Consider the following 14,059-nt stretch of genomic DNA (forward strand, 5'->3'; position numbering starts at 1 on the left):
GCAGGTCACTCCAAAAACAGATACACATACAATCGCGTTCACAAATCAAATCCAGCTTTATTTCAACCCTACATTTATAGCAGTTACCCTGGCCTAAACCCCCAAAAGAGGCAAACAATTGTGTCCTGCACGGGGGTGCCATGCCTGAACAGTAAATATCAAATCAAAAATACAAAATAGCATATGAACCAAACCAACCATCCATCCCACCTCGTCACTCCACATTCTGACTTCAGCACCCTCTGTCACTCAGCATCCATCCTCCACTCCATCTTCCACACTCTGCCCATCACACCATTGCCTCTGCTCCTAGTCAAATCTTCATCCCCTTCTTTTTGTTCCCCTCTTCTCTCGCCTCCTCCACCTATCCCTGATGCTCTCATCTCAAAGTGCTGCCCCACCCCCATTGATGTTCCTATGCCTTCCTCAATCCCTTCTTTATATGCTGTTTTTTTCCCCTCTGTCCACCCCCTATCATCAATGCTCTCGCCATCTTGCTCAAAGTGCTGTCCAGTGTCTCTGTCTGGAGTTTGTGTATAGTGTTTGTGAGAGACTGTGTGTATCTAGGACTATGTGTGTTTGTAAGACACAGTGTGCATTTCAGTTGGATAATGGCCTAGCTCTGAGTCCTGGTTTTCTTTACCTCATACTCTATAATGAGCAAGCGTTATCCAAATTGCCTTGATCACACACACAGCCCTTGTATAGAGTCCCCTGAGGGTAGAGGTAGTAGAAACAAGGGATCCAGAAGTCTGGACATACACATACCCCACTAGTACACACGCACGTGCACACAACACACACACACAGTGAACGCCCACACCCCGCTAGTACACACACACATATAGTAGACTGATGGCAGGACACACTAAGGAAGCTCTCCACCAGGAGTTGTCTGTCAGTGAAAGAGAGGGCACAGAAACAGCAGAAGTCTGAGGGAACAACACAACACAGCCTAACTTCACATGTATCCCTCTGTTATTCTGTTAATCTTTTATTCAGACAGCAGAGCCGTGGGAAATCTCTTCATCCAAAAAGATACAGCAACCATCATCTGCAAGCAGAGGGACCTCCAGGCATGAATAAAACATTTTCCAAGAAAAATTGTGTGACTTGCTTCAGCTGTCCAAATTAATTTTAGTGTTTAAAATGTGAAGCTAGTGTAGAGGTAGGGACTGTATTATAAATAGTAATGGGATAATATATTTTAGTTGTTTATTAATAGTCGAATTAGTGACTTCAGTAGTGGTGGAGGGAGGACAGACGGCGGGAAGGAGGGAGAAAAGAAGGTATGGGCAAGGAGGTATAGAGGAATGGAGAGGGAGAGAGATAAATCCAGAGGTAGATTGACAGCGGAAGGGAGTGATGGAGCTATGGAGGGCGAGAGGGAAGGGAGGTATGATAGAGCTCACTCCTTGGTCTTCCTGGCTGTTGTCTGTACATTAGTGAGGCTCTACAGTGAGAGATGAAGTATATATAATTAATATGAGAGGAGACTGACAAGGAAAGGTGAGGATATTTCACCACACACACCAGTGAGAGTTCAACCTCGGGCCAAGTTACCCTCTTGACAACACACACACAGGGTTGTGAGGGTCATGGAATTTTGGATGACAGTAATTGGCCAGCCAAATTTTTGACACGGTTAAACGGTAATTGTGCCAGCCCTACACATACAAACACTGTTACAACTGCTGCTGTAACCTCTGCTCCTTCTACACCCACCCAGACTTCAAACACACACTACATCGGAAGAGATGTTCATATCTTACACTTCAAGGGCCAAACCCCGACATGAAATGTGTGCATGTTACCCGAATTCCACAAAATGCATCTATTGACATCCATTCATGATTGACAAAGCCAGTCAGTGTTGCATCTCAGGATAGGATCATTTCCATCCTAGGCCCACTGATTTAACACTTTACGGCACTAATATAGAGTTCAGAGTTGATAACAGCAAAAAAAAAAAAATACACACATTGGGAGCATATGAGAGTTGCAGATGATCCATTTTCTGCACTATTTTGTGCAGCACCTGAACACAGGGGATACAAATATGGATATACTGTCACACAGACACAAACGCACGCACACACACTTCGAGTGAAGGAACACTTGAAGCACAACCAGGAATCGTGGCTTATAGAGTGGTCACGGGGAGCCCCGGACGTCACTTAGCCAAAGGTCACTGTTGACACAGTAGCAACACACAAACATGACTTAGAAACAGATACACTGTTACACACACACAGACGCCAAATGTTACCTCACAGACTACATTTCCTACAATTTCGCCAGGTGACACACAGGACACAAACAGGGTACACTTGCATGCACATACACAAGCACACACACAACTTTTATTCAACTGCGCAGGTGAGACACTCACTGGCATGCTAATGTGTTCATTGTGCAGTCTGATGAGGTCTGGAAACATCATTTAATTAAATATTTAATCTAAAGAGCGACTGAGGAGCAAGAGACTAGTGTTAGACTAGTGTTAGTCTAGACAGTTTAGTGCAGTTTGTCCAGTCTACCTCAGAGGTTTATTCATTGTCCCCCTGTTGATGTCTGTCTGCTGCTTTTAAACAGAATCCATGGAAGAAGCTTGAGGCCTTTCAGGATAGCTGAAATGTCTGCGCCTGTTTTCTCCTGAGGAGACTAAATATGTGAAGTGCAACATAAAAGGTAAAGTGAAGGCTAAAAATGAGCAGTCTTCAAAAATATGGTTTTGTTGCTTATTTCTAAGCCCTTCTGAGAAAAGGAGTTGAAATGGTACACAGAACGGTGCATATTCGCAGTTATTCTGTCTCTTTAATGGAGGCTAGGGAAAGGGTTTCTGCCCTGCGACGAGCAGCACTAGAGATGTGAGAAGGAGTGTGTGTTTTGCTACACTCTAGAGCGCTCCGACTGGGCCTTGTTCCACACAGGTGGTAGGGGCCTGTGCCCCAGATCACACAACTACTGAAGCAAACCCATCTGCTAGAAACAGTCTCTGAGTGCACACAGCGGCTGTGCAGGTGTGAGATATCTCTGTGTTGGACTGGGGATCTAAGGCAGAACATTTAGCGCTCTTCTACACTTAAAACGAGTATGTTTGCACCTTGCTGGCTAGCATGCAGATCAACAATGAGTGAGAGTGAGTGAGTGAGGAGAGGAGAGGAGAGGAGAGGAGAGGAGAGGAGAGGAGAGGAGAGGAGAGGAGAGGAGAGGAGAGGAGAGGAGAGGAGAGGAGAGGAGAGGAGAGGAGAGGAGAGGAGAGGAGAGGAGAGGAGAGGAGAGGAGAGAGAGAGAGAGAGAGAGAGAGAGAGAGAGAGAGAGGTCAGATTGTGAACCCAGCGACCATCCTTCAAGGGAGCTGCGCTGGAACAAACAGTGCCAGCTGTGTGTGTGTGTTATAGTGCTGCTGTCTCTTTGTGCTCTGCTGTTTAACCCTCAGGGGAAAAATCAGGGCTGAGGTGATAAGTGCTGTGGGACACTGCCACAGTGCCGACATAAACAAACATGCAAACAAAACCATGCGCGCACACACACACACACACACACTATCTCACGTATACACTCATTCCCACACACCCATGTGTGTAGATGTGCACCAACACACCACCAACTTATCCAATCTGTTTATGAGAGTAATCTCATACTTTAATATATAGCATACTTTAATATATAGCGTTATTATTTTACCCACTGTGAACCACCTGTGGAGTCTGCAGAGGAACCATGATTGTCCATACAGAGACACAGCAGGAGGGACACACGTAAAACGAGAATCATAGCTCAGAAAGTTGTCAATGCTATGAAACAAAACCAAAACCAAATTACAACATGCTCTGCAGTGGGGAGAAAATGTTGTGGTTGTAATTTAACAGGAGGCACTGTCCTCTGTGTGTATGTACAGACTCACCAGTTTCTTCCTCTTGTCCTGTTCTGTGGGAGGCTCCTCATCGTCAGTCAGCTTGGGTTCCTCGAAATGGCTCATCAGCATACAGCTAGCAGAGAGAAACACACACAGTTACACATGGACAGACACATGTACCAACATACCCTACGCACGCATACATGCACCACACACATTAACATGTACAATGCGCCAACGCATATGGCCCAACGGTAGGCCCATGAATTATGCAGACGTATGATTGATAATGCAGTAGTGAATGTATCAGAGATGGTGACTGTGATGAAGAGTCATCGAGGGGAGAGAACCTTAGGGCATGACATCTCATCTAAAACTTATGATGCACTGACAGCACTGAGGCTTCACTCTCCTATATCATACACATGTCGCTGCACACACAAACATACTCACACACATTAATTTACATTTACACAAAAGTATCACACGGGGGATTCTCATGAAACCAGTTTTAAACATGTCTGTAGCAAATAGAGTTACAAAACCATAATGCATCTGCAAATATCAACTATAATTATGAGGACTAAGATGTCTAGCGTCTTATTTTAAATACATTTTAGCCCAAATCTTTAAAATGTTCATCCAAAATTCTCATTACCAAAATGCGTCCGGATTAAATTGTCTGGTCATTTTTTATAAAATTTTACATTAGAAAAACCTAACTTGCATGGATAAAACACAAAATATGTTGTTTGAAATAAATCATAAAAAATTGTTATACTAGTTGAAGTTGACATTAAACTATAATATTTATTTACAAACAGTGTCTTTGGACATCTCATTACCGTAACACTTTTTCAAGTTCCTGTAAAAACACCAATCATCTAGAGAAGTAGTAGAATTTAAGTAAACGTATTCGCTTACTGTATATGCATTCAGAATGAGGATTTTATTCTCAAACACACCCTTTACCCCACTTCACCTTCTCATTACCGAAACAGCTAAAAAGCTAAAATAGGGTAAAAATGTAAAATTTTACTATAATTTCAAAATGTAATTTCAAATATTTTTATTTTGAATGTTGTTTAACTCAGACCTTTAATTAGCGGAGCAACATCAAAAATATGTTTTAAATTGATAACTTTTTTGGATTGTCCACAATGTGGAGATTGTGGTAAAATGCATAATATCTGATCAAAAAACATAATAATTCTGAAATAGATAAGTACAGATCTAATCTCAGTGATCCAAGAGGGAATGTCGTGAAAAAGTTTTTTGGGGTCAAATGTCAGTTTCGTGACAATGACCTACACATGGATAGTTGACGCAAACAAATACACAAGCATGGTGGTGACAAACTACCCAGTAATCTCTAACTATTTGCGTCAACTTTTTATTTACATCAGTATGTCCGTTTATTGCATTTGCAAACAATAAAAGCAATTTGCTAGGATGCGCAGAGCTGATTCCTAACAACTTTCAACAACAGCCAAAGTAAGAGAAAAGTGTGAACTCCGCATGCCAGATTGCTGTCTGGGCGGGGATCGGTAGGGCTAGGGCTGCTATCATATGTCTGGGGTAAACACTATTACGGCGTGCACCATTGTTCCATGTGCCATTTCACACACCATTAAATCCCCAGACTGGCACAGCCACAGAGAGATGTCATGTTGAACCACCACACCCCCTCCTTATGGGATTACGTTACTTTCTCTTTAGGCTTTTGGGTTTGATGTCGTTCAGATTCCTCCCGCTGATTCCTATTTAATTGAGGTGCCCTCAGATTCTAAACATAGTCACTGTGGTTCTTGCTTTCTGTTTCTCACATTCACACACTTTCAATGATCTTTTCAGACTAAATCCGTTTTGCATCTCATGCTTTTCCGTTTCTGTCATCAGTTCTATTGACAGTCACTGTGGTCATGCTATGGGCAAGCTATGGTCATATTGTGGTTGTGCTGTGGTTGTGTTGTGGTTGCGTTCAGGTCAGACGTACTCTTTGAGGGTTCCTGTGTCGGAGTCTTCTGTCATCACATCATGCAGCGCCTCCACACAGATGTTGATGATGCCACAGAACTTCTCCTGGACCACACTGGAACAAAAAAACTCACATTAAAGACAAACTGCAACACAACAACAAAAACAAGACCATGAACACCAACCACAGAGTTAACACAGAACATCTCCACAGTGGGACACAATAAGAGACAGTTTCTTCTGGATCATGGTGCAGTAAAGTAGACCGAGCACACAGTGTCTCTCATCCACAGTGTCAGGGATCACACAGGTGGATCAATGGTCCCTTTGAGAATTGTGTGTGTTCCCGTGTGGCTCAGTTGGTAGAGTATGGCACTTGCAACACCAGGGTTGTGGGTTCGATTCCCACGGGGGACCAGTACGAACAAATATGAAAATGTATGCACTCACTACTGTAAGTCGCTCTGGATAGGAGCGTCTGCTAAATTACTAAAATGTTTCAATTATATAGTGCACGTGTGTGTGGCAGGGTTTCCGTTAGCCTGTAATAGCTGGCTTTTGGACAAAAAACAATTATATATAGAAAAGCCGAAAAATAGAATTGGCACTGACCAATTATCTGGAAGAAGAAGAGAAAATCCCATTGTGAAATAATGCTTTTTAGCCTATTCATTGATGGAAATACCAGTCGATGTAAATACGTGACTGGTAATGCTTATTTTACTATAGGTTAATTTGCATAATTTAGTGGAATTAAATTGGCGCGTGTAGACTACAGTATATTCGTTATGTATCTTATTTATCACACGTACAGCATACTGAAAATCTCATCAGAGCTGCAGCATCTCAAACGGCAACGGAAGGTTGGCTTCATCACTTTGCAATGAGCTGGAGGCAGCATGCAATGCATTTAATAAATATATAAAAAAAGATTTTACCTGAACGTTTTAATACATACAGTATTATGAGGCACGTCTTACATTACTTCAAAGTAGCCAATTAGATCTCCTCTCTTTCAACATTTCTAATGGATATTTTCATCTCCACCACATGAAACCACTCACATGTGCGGTGCTCTTTAGACACTGGTGTTTTCCCGATAATTACATTACGGAACGAACATTCGCACGTAGCCTACTGCCTTGTGTGTATTGCTGCGCTTATAATGTGAAGAAATAATAGTTTATCAACATTTTAAGCTAAACGTTCTGATCTATTGTATCAGACTCAAAAAAATAAAAATAAATGTAGCCTAGGCCTACTGGTTGTATGAACTTGTGCTCTATCGTCCCACAACTGTCCCAGAGTCAGTTTGGGCTATTTATTTCTCGACACGCTGACCAATAGAATAGATAAACCTTTCTACTATGGGGGATAGTAGATTGACATAGGCTAGTGATGTTGCTGTTCGTTACCTGTCTTGGCTGAGGAAAAGTAAATGTGGACAGTTATTTTAACTTCTTCAAAGTGCACATTGTTAAGTTTATTAATTCGACCATTTAAGAAAAACAAGCATACATAAAATTTGAAAAAGCCATACATGCACACAAGTAAAATCATAGAGGATAAGACACAATAAAGTCTGTGACTTATTTCCATTGTGGTCCTCAGAATTCGGTAAGAAAGACTGCACATCGTTGCATCCTCGACTTGGATTACTGTTCATGACCATAATCTAAATGTCATTTCTGTCATTCTGAGCACTGTGGGTGGATGCCCTAATCAGCTTACACAACCAATGCATATGGGTCCGGCAAATTTCTCAAACGTCCAGTAAATTAAAATGTTGCCGATCAAATGTCCTGCGCCACATTTTCCTAACGCAAACCCTGGTGTGTGGCTATATCTCACAGCAATGATTTTGGTGTCACGTGTGTGCCAAACATGTACAGTGCATTCGGAAAGTATTCAGTCCCCTTCCGACCAAACTGAGCAATTGGGGGAGAAGGGCCTTGGTCAGGGAGGTGACCAAGAACCCGATGGTCACTGACTGAGCTCCAGAGTTACCCTGTGGAGATGGGAGAACCTTCCAGAAGGACAACCATCTGTGCAGCACTCCACCAATCAGGCCTTTATGTTAGAGTGGCCAGACGGAAGCCACTCCCGAGAGTTTGCCAAAAGGCACCTTAAGGACTCTCAGACCATGAGAAACAAGATTCTCTGGTCTGATGAAACCAAGATTGAACTCTTTGGCCTGAATGCCAAGCGTCACATCTGGAGGAAACCTGGCACTATTCCTTCGGTGAAGCATGGTGGTGGCAGCATCATGCTGTGGGGATGTTTTTCAGCGGCAGGGACTGGGAGACTAGTCAGAATTGAGAGAAAGATGAACAGAGCAAAGTACAGAGAGATCCTTGATGAAAACCTGCTCCATAGTGCTCAGGGCCTCAGACTGGGGTGAAGGTTCACCGTCCAATAGGACAACGACCCTAAACACAGCCATGACGACGCAGGAGAGGCTTCGGGACAAGTCTCTGAATGTCCTTGAGTGGCCCAGCCAGAGCCCGGACTTGAACCCAATCGAACATCTCTGGAGAAACCTGGAAATAGCTGTGCAGCGAAGCTCCCCATCCAACCTGACAGAGCTTGAGAGAATCTGCAGAGTAGAATGGGAGAAACTCCCCAAATACAGGTGTACCAAGCTTATAGCATCATACCCAAGAAGACTCGAGGCTGTAATCGCTGGCAAAGGTGCTTCAACAAAGTACTGAGTAAAGGGTCTGAATAGTTAAGTAAATGTTATTATTTTTTATACATTTGCAACAATTTCTAAAAACCTGTTTTCTTTGTCATTATGGGGTATTGTGTGTAGATTGATGAGGGAAAAAAACAATTTAAATCAATTTTAGAATAAGGCTGTAATGTAATAAAATGAGGAAAAAGTCAAGGGGTCTGAATACCTTCCGAATGCACTGTATGTGTGCAAACATGGAGAGAAGTGACATCCCCGGGGACCATGGGACATATGTCAGACAACCCTGGAGCAGAAGATCAAATAACATATATAACACCTATCCCGTTGGGCCTCAACTTCCATTACAACACACTTTTCTCTTTCCCGCTCACCCTCCTTCCCTCCCTCTTGGTCTTTCTAATTGCTTTGTTTCTCTGTCCGGCTGTCTGTTGGTTTCACTCATCTACCACTCATCTACCACTCACCTACTTTTGTTTCCAAGAACCCAATACTTGGAGGGCATAAAAACACATAGGCCTGTTGTGAAATTGCAGTATGAACTAACAAAACTAATACATGAAAGGGAATGAAGAGAACATCTTTCAAAGATCCAAAACTGCTATAGTCTACACATGTACTAGGACATTACAATGGAAAACATGATCTATGGTTCAAAGGCTAATAGCACGGTCTGAGACAGCGAAATGCCTCACAAAAGCAGAGTATCCATAACATTCTAAACACATCCCTATCAACTTTCCAGTGCTGTGTATGAAAGGGATAATAATGTAACGATAAATTACTAATAAGCTATCAGCGGTCTAAATGGGGGCTATAATAATAATAAATAATATATGTCATTTTGCAGATACTTTTATCCAAAGCGACTTAGTCATGCGTGCATACATTTTACGTGTGGGTAGTCCCAGGAATCAAACCCACTATCCTGGCATTGCAAGCGCCATGCTATACCAAGTGAGCTACAGAGGACCACAAAGCTATGTGTGAGTAGCGAAGGCCAAGCTTGTATTTCAGACATTGATTTGGAGAGACAGGCCAGTCGATTCCATTCTGGTGACGAGGATTTAAGTTTGGCTGGAGAGAGGAGATGGAGAGAGGTAAAGTGAATTCATTGATTATATCCATGTGTAGTAATAATCTGTAGAGTGTATGTGTAGATAGATATTGGATTTAGAAGGAGTTGGGCAAAACCATTTATTTGGGATTTGATGGTACTTTAACTGTATGCCTTTTTTTGAGGCACAATGATGGTACCTCGACATCTGCTGAAGTACAAGTGTTTTATTTGTTTTTTTGTGGGGTGGGGTGGGGGGGTTCTTGCTAAACTAGCCCACTGGTAGTGCTTTATTTGACAGTCATGTATTAGTGATAACATGACGTTATTACTATATGTTAGGTGGTAACCACTGGTGCTATCTTGGCGGGAGAGAGACCGGGTGAGACATGAAGTGAGGGAGGGAAAAGAGAGTGAACAAGAAAGAGAGGGTAAAAGAAGATTTAGATAAGAAAATTCTACCAATAAGACAAGCAAAGAGAGCATATTAGAAAGTGGGGAATGAGGGGGGAGTGATTGGAAATGGAGGAGAGAGGAAGAAAACTTTTCTCTAATGTGGTGAGAAACTATGGGGAAGACAAGCTCCAGCCACCATTTGACAGCAGAGTTCAGTGCATCGAAGATACACTATCAGTGCTTGACTTTGGCAGGAGCTCACTGGAGCTGAGTGCCGGCACCTAAAATGTTCTACTGCTTAAGCTCCTGTTGCTCCTGCACCTAAATATAAACAGTACCGGCACCCAAATTGAGTACCGGCACCTATTTCAGACCAAGTCAAGCACTACAATCTATTAAAAATCTGATGAAACATTCACCAGAGTTTGTTACATGTTGGATGTTCAAGCATTCTCCATAGCAACATGGTGAATTCTATCAGTTCTCTGCATGTCATCCTACATTTTGTATTTATTCAAAGGTTCCAACAGTTCCTATAGGTTGAATTACTGAAGGCACACATCTGTGAAAACATGAAGCTGGCTGGTTCCATTTCAACTTCAAACCCTGTTCCCCTAGCTAGCTAGCTTTCTCCCAAGTTATTTGCTAGCTAACTAGCTTACTAACTAACTAACGTTATCTAACTAACTAGCTTACTAACCAGCTTCCTAACCGACTAACAAACATTAGATAACTAACTAGCTAACTAAATAACAGATCTGAAAGGACTATGCTGTCAAAACTACACTTCCTTCAGAAAGCTGAAGATACAGAATTTCAGTTACTTTAATGTTTTCCATTGAACCCCCCATGCCTATGAAAAAAAAAACTATTTCATAGATTAATTATTTGAGTCTTTCTTTGAAAGGGTGAGAACAGAGTGGGTTGGCCATACCAATGGAACAAAACGAGAGGGGAAAATAACTTGAGATAAAGAGAGCAGTGGAGCATCAAACTCAGCATCAAACTTGTGAGTGGCTGGATAGTCGAGCCAAATATTTTTATAACTAACCCAAGATAGACCACAGCCTGTCGTTTCCAATGGGAGCAAATGAATCATAGTGGGCAGAACAAGCAAGGAGGTGGGCAGAGCCAAGCACGAGGTAGCGCAATCCTATTGGCGCGTTCTAGCAGGTATTAGCATATTTTTGTTAGGGAACGCCTACTCTGTGAAGCGCACATGTGCAATAGCTCAATGCACCCATGCACTCCTAAACAATGCAATTTTTTGAAACTTTGGCGAAGGGTAAAGTCTAGAGATCGAATGTAGAGATCATTGATGAGAAAAATAGCAGACAATATCCATCTCGCTCCATCTTCTCCCACTGGGCTTCCTCTCATCACCATATTTGGTGGTGAGTGGAAATGCCAACCGGATGCTTAAGATTTATACATCCGGTGAAACATCTGGCTCATTGTTTGATCTGTGGTCGAGCCGGCCAGAGTCAAAGTCAGTTTGTATGAAAAATGAAAGAGAAAAAAAACAATTTCTTACTCAGTCAAAGTGCATACTGATCCACAGCCAATACGTTTTTATTTTGTAGAATGAGTAGCTTTTTCATATTCATGACAAAATGTCTGTCAATAGTTGGCAATTGTCAGTTGTTGTACATATGCTGTTGTTTTGCCATAGTAGTCATGTACAGCTACCCCTTAGGTACAAAAATTCTACCCTCAAGTCAAAACATGCATTGCTGTATCCATATTAACATAGCCATTGATTCAAGCAACAATTTTCAAAGAGAAAACAACCGTATTGAAAGAAGCCTCAAACTGCCAGAGTACACAGAATGCAAAGCCCTATCTTAAAAACTGACAATAGCCTAAAGAAAAACTATTCTGATGCCACCTCACATAACAGTCTGAACAAGGTGCATGAAAAGTAGAGGCAAACAATTATACAAATGACATTCAGCCACTTTTGGAGGCCAACAGACAAACTTGTCTCGGATACTTTCCTATTTCCAGTCATGCGTTTAATAACATTTTCCTACTTTAATAACCTTGCTGTGTAACACGCACTATTGGACACCCCTACCCTTAATCCCCTGATATTAGTGTCAGGCTTGGCTGTCATGGCAACCGATTGAAGTAAGCGTCTGGCATCATATTAAAGATCTCTTATCACAAGTGAGGCTGTGTCAGTTCGAATTCCCTCCTGCTCGACACCTCGTCCTACATTCCAGAGCAGATAAAAACATAGACGTGTCAGGGAAGCCAAAATGTCCGAGGAGCAAGGTAAGATACATTCTTACTGTATGTAGCTAGTTGCAATGCTTCTTAGTGCTAGGGCCAGGCAGGGTATTTTTCTTCTCCATTCATTCTTTAACAGTGTCATACGCATATCTATCGATGACGCATATCAGTGTCGTACAAAGAAACTTCCGGTTTTGTACATTTCCGGTTCTGTGGTGGAATTTGGGTTGATAAGATTGAACTAAACCTGTATTTTTGATGTATTCTGTGACTTGAGGACATTACCAGCTGGGAAACTTCTATCTCCCTCTTGAGATATCAAACTGAAACAAAAGCAACAGTATAAATGCCACAATGGAGTAACTTCTTTAGAACTGATTCCCTCTTTAGCTGTCTGACCACATTGCAGCAGCAAAGCAGTAACTCACTCATTTTAGTTTCATTGTAATGCCATACAATCCTTGTAGTTCCACACATATGTCTGGAAGAATGGCATGCCAATTTACCAGGCCAAACAAACTACAAATGCCCATGGACTGACGGAGCAACAATTAAGATGAGCATTTCTGATGACCAGGGCGCTCTTCCATGAAACTGACCACGCAATTAATGCATGTTAAATAGAGGATAAAATGACCTAAAAGAGCTAGGATTCCAAAAGGTGTACTTTACTTATTTAAAGACCTGCAAAAGTCCTTTCAAAGTTGACCAAGTAGGTGATAATACTACGACCAAAAAACAGGAGGACAGACAGTCCAATAACTTCTCCTCTGCTGATAAGGAATAAAAGCTACGTTTCCTTCGATGGCTTAGAGATTAACACAAACCCGTTGATAAACAGTACATTTCTTTTACAGTAAAAGAATGAAAGAAATATGTTAAGGGTTTTAGTGATGGACTGAATAAGTAAGCATTTCACCGTTTGTCTACAGTACACCTGTTGTTTACGAAGCACGGGACAAATACAAATTGATTTAGATTGTTTTTTTTGTTGAATAGTTTATGGTGAGCTAAATGCTCACTTTTAAAAGAAAATGAAGGGAGATTCTAGTGGTACCGCACTCAGACCAACACCTCTCTAGCCTCTTCAAACCAGAACACTGATTTCACATTCAGTGACAGAAGATAAACTAGTCATCCAACATCATTATCATAAGATAGGACTGCAAAAGAGGAGGCTGCAAAATTAAACAATAAACCATTTAAATATAAATGGCAAGGAACAGTTAGTGAGTGGAATAATTGCATATTAAGTGAGACGGAGTCGGTATCTGAAGCCACCATGTTATCAGATATTTACATTAAATTACTGGCAAAGCAGAAGCTGTTATCTCCATCTGACACACACGACAGCCAATTTACACAACACAATTATTTTTAATCTCCATTTATTAATGGATTGCACTGACTAAGTCGCTGTGGATAAGAGAATCTGCTAAATAAGCGTTTCCCAAACTTAGCCATTGTAGTAGTTGGAATTCGGTTCAATCACGGTGAATCAAATAATGTGAATCAAAATAATAATTTGTGAATCGCGAACAGAAGGCTAATTTTAGGGGAAAATATTTGCTGTAGACTTCCTTTTGGATTATTTGGTTGCAAACTTGTTTTATAGATACTTCAAGTTGGGTATTCAATTTATGGGATATTGCAACTAAATAGATAGTAGTCAGCCTGCAAAGTAAACACTACTAAGGTAAGAAAAATATGACTAAACTACGAAAGGTACATTTCCAGAAGAACATTTGTGTGTGTGTGATTCAGCTGTCTAAAAATATTTGTATGGTAGTTGGAGATGTGTTAAATGTAGAATTCAAGCTGAATAGAAGCTGAAGCAGTT

General features: G+C 41.5%; 1 protein-coding gene across 1 annotated transcript in view; it reads right to left on the reverse strand.

Moving 5' to 3' along the window:
* The window catches only part of ipo11 (importin 11), a 228,248-nt gene that overhangs the window by 36,127 nt on the left and 178,062 nt on the right, over positions 1 to 14,059 (reverse strand). Inside the window, exons 27-28 of the mRNA XM_084176960.1 lie at positions 5,859 to 5,954; positions 3,911 to 3,995 (exon numbers count right to left, since the gene is read on the reverse strand). Of these exons, the coding sequence (XP_084033086.1) occupies positions 3,911 to 3,995; positions 5,859 to 5,954 (181 nt within the window). The remainder of the gene's footprint in view (positions 1 to 3,910; positions 3,996 to 5,858; positions 5,955 to 14,059) is intronic.

The sequence above is a fragment of the Coregonus lavaretus genome (genome assembly GCF_964263955.1).
Source record: "Coregonus lavaretus genome assembly, chromosome: 14".
Classification (NCBI taxonomy): Eukaryota; Metazoa; Chordata; class Actinopteri; order Salmoniformes; family Salmonidae; genus Coregonus; species Coregonus lavaretus.